We start from the raw sequence: 10,155 nt of genomic DNA on the forward strand, positions 1-10,155 counted from the left end.
TATGAAAGTAACTAATTATGCAAAGACAAAATTATGACAAATTTCCATTGAAATAGTTTTCGACGTAATTTTTAAATATATATAATTAATATTATATTAATGAATTTTTATAATTATATTAATATGTAATTGTATTAAAATAATATATTTTAATAAAATAATAAATATAAAAAGATGAAACGTTGTATATATTTGAGGAGAAATTGATGAAAAGTTTTTTTTTTTTTTGATAGCTTGATTAAAAGTTTTTACGGTAGAAGAAAACAGTGATATATTTCTACGTCCAAACATGGGCTTAATCAGACACCCATACAGGACTGGGATATGATAAAACCAGGTTAAAGTTTCGAGCCAAACGCACCTTTTCTACTTCGAAAAAAAATCAGGGTCCCTGCCTCCTCCTCGCGTCTCCCCCCAAACCAAAAGCAGTCGCACCGCCCACCACATCTTCGAAATGGCAAATGAACACAGCACACCCAATGCGTGAGGGCTGTGGAGGAGAACGATCCACTCTTCAAGGTATGGTTCTCTCTCTCTCTCTCTCTCTCTCTCTCTCTCTCTCTCTCTCCCCTTCTTCTTTTTAATTAATTTTTGTAAATGGAAACAGATCATCGCGTTTCAAAGAGGTTCGGCTGTGGTCAGCTTCTCTTCTTATTTTTATCTTTTTTTTTTTTTGAGTGGACTCCAAACTAACTGGCTCTGATACCAAATCGATAGGAACCTTGGAAATTAAAAATAATAATAATAAAGGAAAAGCTATAGAAACGAATATAAATTTATTTTAATTTTTAATTTCTTTATCAATTTTGCTTGGATTTTAGCTTTAGGGTTATTAATTGATACCACTTTGTCAATGATATGTGCATTCACTTTTAGTTTTGGCCGTGAAATGTGTGTTTTTTTTTTTTTTTTCCATTGCAGACGCATAGATTGCAGGTTTAGTGTGTGCTCCGGGGGTGTTGATTAGGTTTTAAATTAAAATGGCTAGAAAGTACAGTAGTGAGTCTTCGGATTCTGAGAAAAGAAATGCACATAAACGTGATGACAAGCGAGGTGAACGCCTCCGTGATGATAAAGATAGGGACAGAGCCAATGGTAGTAAGGATTTGTTGGATTCTGATAAAAGAAGTAGAAAACAGCATGGGAGGCGAGATGAGCATAATGGTTTTGATAAGGATAGGGAAAGAGTAAACGAGAAGGATGTTAGGGATGGAGATGGTAGGTCGCGAAGTGAGCATGTAGGGCGAAAGCAATCTCGGCAAAGTTCTGATGAAGATGGCGAGTGGGTAGAGAGAGACAGGAGCAGGCAAGAAAGAGAGCGAACCCATCGACATGAGGGGAATAGGCGTCGAGAAATTGGAGAGCTTGATAAGGTGAAAGAATCTTATCCAAGTTCTGATGAATATGATAGGCGATTTGAGAGAGAGAAGCAAGAAAGAAAGAGATCCCGTCGGCATGAAGGTGGGCATAGACAACGGGAAACGGAGGGTGCTAGTAGAAAAAAGGACCGGCATGCACGTCATGATTCAGAGGACGACGATGACAGGAAAGCACGTAGAACTTCAGAACGACAAAAGGATAATACTGAACAACAGAAAGATAGTCAGAATCTCAGGAGTAAAGATGGTAGAGATGGCCAGGTGCTGGAAGAATCAAAACTTCAGAGACAGCCAAGATTGCAAGAAGGCAACATGAATGCTGACGCTTCAAATTTGGGCAAGAGTGGTGGAGTTTATATTCCACCATTTAAGTTGGCTCGAATGATGAAAGAGGTTGAGGATAAAAGTAGTGTTGAGTATCAGCGGTTGACATGGGATGCCCTTCGGAAGAGTATAAACGGGCTTGTGAACAAGGTTAATGCTGCTAATATAAAGAATATAATTCCAGAACTCTTCTCAGAGAATCTGATCCGGGGAAGAGGTCTTTTCTGCCGGTCATGTATGAAGTCACAGATGTCATCTCCAGGTTTCACAGATGTGTTTGCTGCACTGGTCGCTGTTGTCAACACCAAGTTTCCTGAGGTGGGGGATCTTCTTCTGAGAAGGATTATTTTGCAGCTCAAGAGAGCATACAAGCGTAATGACAAGGTGTGTATTTGTCTCTTTTCTATAATTTTATTTTTGTTTAATGCAGTTGGAACCTTTTTTTATTCGATTTCATCCTAATTTATCTTTTTCTGTTGTTTTACTTTCTGTTCAGCCGCAATTACTAGCTGCTGTTAAATTTATTGCTCATCTAGTGAATCAGCAAGTGGCTCATGAGATTATTGCATTAGAGTTGCTCACAGTGCTGCTTGAGAATCCAACTGATGACAGTGTTGAGGTAGCGGTCGGCTTTGTCACAGAGTGTGGATCAATTTTGCAAGATCTCTCGCCTAAAGGCTTGCATGGTGGGTATGCTGTTGGAATTATGAAGTATATACTCCTTTTATTAGCTTATTTTGCTTTGAATTATCCTAATATTAGTTTTTAAATTTATCAGTTGTTTCCTAGAATAACTTCTCGTTTTGGTTATGCAACTTAGTATAATTGGCTTCTGTGAAAAATGCTAGAATCATTAGTGATGGGGAAATTGCAGATAGAAAAGATTCACCCATAGTAGATAAGGGGCAAAGCCAACCATGAAATGCACTATTTAAGAGATTAGAATCTTCAGGGTTTGCTGAAAAGTCTTGAAGTCAATTATGATCACCACCCTAGCCACCTCAAACAATTATGCGATTCACCACACTGGCCGTTATGGGGAACATTGGGAGAGAATAAGTAGGTAAATTTAATGGTATACTCTTGATTGAGGTGATTTGGCCACCTTTCGACAAGTACAATATTTCCAACTTGCCAACCTGCACTCAATACTTGATCACTTCATATCATATGGACTAAGACTTGAAGGAAGCTCCCAATGAGAAGTGAAGGTACTTCATGAGCAAAGAAGATACCTTCCATCCCAATGAACTTGTCAAGCTCCTTAAATTGTTGAAATTCCCTACCAGGTCTATTTTTCAGACTTTGGAAGCTTCACTTTATGGCCGAGACAGCCTCAAAGCATAGAAGAAGTGCTCTAATGATGATATGATTTGGTCCACATTGCACAATATCAACGTATCATCTGCCAATAATAAATGGGATAGGTTAAGAAAACCTCGATTAGGATTCCCCACCAAGAAACCCTCATAAAGCCACTCGAACCATCACTGTGAACCTTCTACTAAAGGCTTCCGTGAAAATTACAAATAGTTGAGGAGACAACGGATCACCTTGCCTCAACCCATGTGAGCTATTATAGAAGCATGTTGGAGTGTCGTTCACCAATACAAAGAAATGAACTGTGGAGACACCATGCGTAATCCAAGAAATCCACCGTTCCTCGAATCCATGCTTCCCGATCAAATAATGCAAAAATCCCCAGTTGACATGATCATAGGCCTTTGTCATGACTAGTTTGAATGAAATCATTTTATTTGTCTATCCAAGCATTTATTAGCAATGAGCACTGAGTCTAGGATTTGTCTTCTTGTAACAACAGCATTCTAAGACTTAATATCCGAAGCCCCTGATTTCTTAGCAATGAGCACAATAAAGGTGGCATAGAGGCTTTCTCGAACTTCCTGTAAGTGTAGAACTCACGGAAGACTTTCATAATGTCATCCTTTACCACACCCAATAGGTCTGGAAAAAAGCAATGGTGAATCCATCCAGACCTGATGCTTTGTCTTTTGCCATCTTTCTAACCACTTCATACACCTCATTTTCTTCAAATGGTCTCTCTAGCCACACAACTCTCTATTACTCAATGGGCTTGAGAGCTAATCCATCAAGTTTTGGCCTCCAATCAACTTGTTCCATGAGCAATTCTAGAATTGCAAAACCAGGCAATGTGATCTGTAATCTTGAAATGATCTGAAGAAACAAAACCATCAATACTGAGTTGCTCAATGGCATTGTTCCTCCAATATGACTTGGCTGCTCAATGAAAGAACCTATGCACATTTATCCCCACTCCCAAGTGCTAGATTTCTGTCTCCATGATATGTCCTCCATCAAAGTGATTCTTTCTAGATTTCTGTCCCACTTTGTACGTTTGGGTCAAGGATATATTCTCTCTCCTAGACTAGTCATAAACCTGTGTGATGCTCGGGCCGAAATAACTTAGGCCTCGTTTGTTTTCAGAACTTTTCTCAACTCATCTCATCTAAGCAGTACAACTTTCCTAAATTCCTACACAAAATAAAATAAACAATTCAACTTTTTTAAATCTCAAAACAAAAATAATATTAAAAAAATATATTCTAACAATATTTTATTTAACTTTTAACTTTAATCTCAACTTATCTTATCTCATCTCATCTCATCTACGAAAACAAACGAGGCCATAATTATCAGATAAGGAGAGGAAACTCATTTTTCAACAAGAGTAGAGGACAGGTTGAGAAACTAAGGAGTTTATACCACAGGAGAAGAAAGGTTTTTTCCAGCAAGATGAGGGAAAAAGTTGAGAAACCATATTTTTTTTTATACAAAGAATGAATAAATAAAAAAATTAATGAAAATGGTTGATAACATAGCTCATTCTTTTGTGAAGACATTGCTTCAGCTTTTATATTGTTAATTGATTTTGCATTTACATATGGCCAACACTCAAATGGCATGGCCTCCTACTGTAAGAATTGGGTGGTTCGTGAGGTATTGGGTTCGAGATGTTCTGTCCTCCTTATTGTATTGATTCCTGGAAATTAATTTTAGATACTGTTCTCATGGTTTGTAATAACAGGAATATTTGAGCGTTTTCGTGGAATTCTTCATGAAGGGGAAATAGATAAACGGGTACAATTTCTGATCGAAGGACTATTTGCCGTAAGAAAAGCAAAGTTTCAGGTAAGTACTTTTCTAATACTCTTAGGTTTTTTCTTTCTTTCTTTGGTGGAGTAATGTCATGACGTATTAGTGTCCAAAGATAGCCAGTACAAAGATGCTCTTTGTGATGCATTTGTTTGCAGGGATACCCTGCCGTTCGTCCTGACCTAGACCTTGTAGAGCAGGAAGATCAGTTAACCCATGAGGTCTCTCTCCAAGATGAAATAGATCCAGAGATTACACTCGGTATGTCTTGTGCTCGTAGTTGTCTTCTGCTTCTTGATTGTACTGCCTATAAATATGTACTATTTTGATTTATCCCTTTTTTCCTTGTTCAGATATATTCAAGGCAGATCCTAATTTCCTCGAGAATGAGAGACGCTATGAAGAAGTTAGGAAAACCATTCTGGGTGAGGACTCTGAGGATGAAGCCGGTTCAGATGCAGGTTCAGATGATGACGAGGATGATGACGATGATGAGGAATCTGATGAAGAGGATGAGCAGCAGATGAAAATAAAGGATGAAACAGAGACAAACCTTGTAAATCTTCGGAGGACAATCTACCTCACTATTATGTCTAGTGTAGATTTTGAGGAGGCTGGTCATAAGCTCCTGAAAATCAAACTAGAGCCAGGTCAAGAGGTAAGTGGTGCAAGCATTTTTCTGTTGTATAAACCAAGCCACCTTATTTGGGTATTTCTTTATTGGTGATGGGCAGGACAATAGTAGATGAAGAGTGAATATTTGGTTACAGTTGATGTATTTGTGCAAATGACTGGTTCTTGACTAGTAGTACTATTTGGTAGAATAACTGGGAGCTCGGTCAAAGTCATTCTTCTAGGTTCAAGTCCCCCCTCCCCCAACAAAACCAGTAGTATTTTTATGAATAACTTGCATGGTGCTTAGGTTAGTATTGCCTCGGGCTTGGATCATTGATACTTTTTTTAAATGAGTAAGATCATTGATACTTACTAGGGCTTGGTCTTCTGTTTGAACCTTAGGACTGTTTCTCAAGTTTTGGCTTGCATTGTGCTCAGTCAGGCTTGCAAGTGGCTCTAGCTTATCATACCCAGCCCCAGCTGCATCTTTCACAATCTTTGTTGAAATTGTGTACAAAAATATATTCAGAAACTTCTATCTAAAATGAAGAGCTCTGATAGACCCACTATTTTGTAATTTTAAAACATGCAAATCATCAGTCTCTTGAATTACCTTATTTAGTTCGACACTACTTGCTGACTTATAACTGTGTTGATATGGCTTACGCAGATGGAATTGTGCATTATGCTTTTGGAATGCTGCAGTCAGGAGAGAACTTACCTCCGATATTATGGTCTTTTGGGCCAGCGGTTCTGCATGATCAACAAAGTTCACCAGGAAAACTTTGAGAAATGCTTTGTCCAACAGTATTCCATGATTCACCGGCTTGAAACAAATAAGCTGCGAAATGTGGCAAAGTTTTTTGCACATCTACTCGGCACAGATGCTCTGCCTTGGCATGTCTTAGCCTATATACGTCTAACTGAGGAGGATACCACTTCTTCTTCCCGTATATTTATTAAGATTCTATTTCAGGTAACCAAAGAGACATCTTCCATATTTTACAATCTCGTCTGGCTTTCTTCCTAGACCTCCTGTTATAGGTTGTTGCTATTTCTTATTTCCTTTTGAAAAAAAAAAAAAAATGATTTTAAAGATGATCCTGAGACATTTAACATTAGACATCTTACCTAAATTGAGAGGGCATGAATAATGATTATCATCATAGAAGATAATTCATGTTTCCAGCAAATGCAGTTTTAGAAGTCCTTTGCTCAAGTTGGCATTGATTGGTCTGATAACCAATCCATATTCTACATAGTTGAAGAACAACAAAACTAGGGATAGGCAAATTCTAACAGTATATTTAGGGAAATTGAGAATAGGTGTGGAGTTTGCTTTTTGTATGGGATTGCATGACTCGTGATGATGCAATTATCAGGATTATGAATACAATTGCAGTCATCTGTTGCGATGCCAGTTATGTATTCCTTGTTATTTTCTTATGATCATGCATATGACCTGGGAGTTGATACGTAACTCTATTCTTATTTGGGTAAGTGGGCCTGTCGACTTTGATTGTTCTGTCATATTGTGTTATTTGATGCTAGATTTGTCTGGTGAATTTTATCCCGGTGGATTTATTCAATTGTTCTGGTTATCACAAAACACATCGTTTGTTGTTCATGGTGCCCTTGTAAAAAAACTTAATACCAGAAATATCACCTCAGTTTCTCATTTATAAAAAATTAATGATTAGGGTATTTTAAAACGGTAAGCTTGGTTGCGTTAATTGGACTTGGTTGCCATTTCTTTTGGAAGCTGTTAAGCTTACTGTGGTAGTGTGGTGCAGGAATTGTCAGAGCATCTGGGCATCCGTCTACTGAATGAACGGCTTTCAGAACCAACAATGCAGGACTCGTTTGAATCTATATTCCCGAGGGATAATCCCAAGAACACAAGGTTTTCAATTAACTTCTTCACATCCATTGGGCTTGGTGGCATCACAGAGAATTTACGAGAGTACCTGAAGAATATGCCACGCCTCATTATGCAACAAGAGCAGGCAGTGTCAGACTCTGAATCAGATGGTGAATCTGATAGTTCTGATAATTCAGACACAGAGACGGCTAGTTCTAAGACAGAATCAGATTCAAGCTCAGAGGAGAGTGAAAAGGATGATGATAGACGGAGGAAGCGGAGGAGAAAATAAAAGGGAATGGTGCATTAGAGTCGACAACACACCAGGAAGCTTTGAATATGTTGTATTTATATAGCACCGTAGTTACACTACTATGTCAATGTTTGTGCATCTTTTGATACTTTGTACCAGCTAGTTTTCACTGTCGAGCTCTGTACAAGTCCTTTCTCTAATGCAAGGTTTGCTTGTTGCTATTTTAGTTTTTCAGCTGAAATAAAGGTAGATTGTTTCACTTATCTCTTTTCTTGTTTTGTTTTTTGTTTTACTACCTAATTCTAGGAAAAAAAATGCAGACCGAATCTGCTTTATACCAAAACTTTGAAACTACTTCAGATCTAGACTTTTCTACGCTATTTTGCTTTTTGACATTTATGTTTTCCACCGAAAAAGGGCAGCAGGTGGAGGTCGGTGGTTGTCGCTCCTTGGGCATTCTCGTGATAGAATCTTACCCCCTAAATGTTAATCAGTATAGGATAAATGGTACAATAACTTGTTTGGATGCTGAGATAGTTTGAATGAATTAAAATGTTTTATAGAGTTTTGAGAAAAGATAGTGAAAATTGAATAAAAATATTATAAAATTAAATATTGTTATAATATAATTTTTTAATATTATTTTTGTTTTGAGATTTGAAAAAGTTAGAATTTATTTTTTATATTTTTTTAAAAGTTTATAAAAATTGTAATGATTAGTTAATAATTAGATAAAAAATTAAAAATTAAAAAATATTTATATTTATAGTCTTTAAATATTGAAATGAGATACGATCAAATGACATTATTTTGCAATCCAAATAAGACCTAAGTTTATTATAACGATGGTGAAAGGAAGCCGATGCATTGATGAGTGAAAAGCACCTATAAGTTTTTTTTTTTTTTTTTTTTTTTAAATGATTTTTAGGTGATGTGATATTAAAATTTAAAGGTCTCATTTTAAATTTTTATCTTAAGCTGCAATTCATATTCAGCCGCCCTCGACTATACGGAACTAGATAGTTGGCGTAAAGCATATGGGTTATAGACACTCCAACTACTTGGGCTAAATTATAGCTTGTACTCTAATACCAATGAAGGCATAACATTCTTTATCAAATAAATATTTTAATCATAAAATAATTATATAAAAATAATTTTATAAATTAATGTAGTTTGATATAATTTATTATAAAATAAATCTAATAAATTAATCAAAATTTATTATAAAATAAATCTAATAAATTACATAAAATTATATTAATTTATAAAATTATTTTTATATAACTCTTTTACTAAGAAATCGCCCATTAAAATATGGAGATGACTAGAGTTGAAGGTAGTGTAGGGAGATCTTGGTAACTACATGCGTTATACAGACTCCTAGGATGGTGGCCCCCTTTGCTTTTGTATTATTTCTAAGAAGGACAAAAAATGGAACAGATCAACAGTGATGACAGTTCTGTTGTCCAGTGAAGCAATGACAGATACAAAACCTACCACTTCAACCCTTGCACTCCTCCTTCTTGCATTCATGCCAAAGCATCATTCCCCATTCCCCAACATTTAACCTTTCCTGTAGGGACACGGGACACCATATATCCTCTTCCAACTGCATAATCATTTCTCTTCTGTCACTATCCTGGGTAACTTGATCGAATATATACATATATATATATATATATATGTATGTAGAAGACAGCTTGGATTAGGCCACACTCAGTTAATGAATTCCTACTTGCAAGTAAGGTCATGATCCTAATTTAAGGTTATGAAAGCAATAGAAACCAACCCTTCTCACAGTCACAGGTATTTCCTAGCTAGTTTTACTAACTTTGCCTGCCCACAATTATTTCTGCAAGCAAACTATTGGGGGCATGATCTAACCATGGACCCAACATGACTGACCATCCTAGAAAGGGCCACAGGGTGATATCTAGATCATCCCAATAATAAAGTAAGAAAAATGTTACTTATGATATCTAATTTTGGCATCTCTTATATTTTTATTTTTTTAATAAAATAATTATTAGTATATTGATATATTTTTTTATTTTATAAAAAATATTTAAAAATGTTGAAAAAATATGAAAAAAAAAATTAAAAAAAACAAATTTGTGCTAGACGGCACGCCTAGTACGCCTAGCAGTCAATGCTTGGAGCTTAGTAGTAATTACTTTTGCTCTGTAAAAGAGGTGATCTCCTTGCTTGCTAATTGAAAGGGATTTCCTCCCGACCACAAGGTGGCAGCTTGTTGTCACTCAACATTTGTGGCCACAAGTCTCCTTTCGCTGAAGGGATTGCTTAAGCAATCACCCCGTGGTGATGCAGGATCATGGAGGTCATAATAAACAAGGACTTGGCTTCCCATTTTATAATCAGGATTCTCTATCTCCAATACTTCTATTCGGCTGCCAGAGGGAAGATGCATGCAACCACCATCCCAAATGTACGTAGATTTTATTGGAGTTCGCATAGAGTGGAAGAGAGATAGATATAGTGGTTTGGATTCAGAGATGAGTTGAGATGAATTGAGATGATTTGTAAATGATAGAATAAAAGTTAAACTATTTATTATATTTTATACG

At 36.5% G+C, this 10,155-nt stretch overlaps 1 protein-coding gene across 1 annotated transcript; it reads left to right on the forward strand.

Annotated features, from left to right (window-relative positions):
• Positions 1-345: 345 nt before the first annotated feature.
• Positions 346-7,829, forward strand: LOC121241114 (pre-mRNA-splicing factor CWC22 homolog). The gene is made up of 8 exons (XM_041138733.1): positions 346-519; positions 922-2,087; positions 2,200-2,389; positions 4,771-4,874; positions 4,997-5,099; positions 5,192-5,496; positions 6,124-6,429; positions 7,247-7,829. Exons 2-8 carry the CDS (start codon positions 981-983, stop codon positions 7,604-7,606), a joined length of 2,475 nt encoding a protein of 824 aa, XP_040994667.1. The 5' UTR covers positions 346-519; positions 922-980; the 3' UTR covers positions 7,607-7,829.
• Positions 7,830-10,155: the final 2,326 nt, after the last annotated feature.

The sequence above is a fragment of the Juglans microcarpa x Juglans regia genome, chromosome 7S (assembly GCF_004785595.1).
Source record: "Juglans microcarpa x Juglans regia isolate MS1-56 chromosome 7S, Jm3101_v1.0, whole genome shotgun sequence".
NCBI lineage: Eukaryota > Viridiplantae > Streptophyta > Magnoliopsida > Fagales > Juglandaceae > Juglans > Juglans microcarpa x Juglans regia.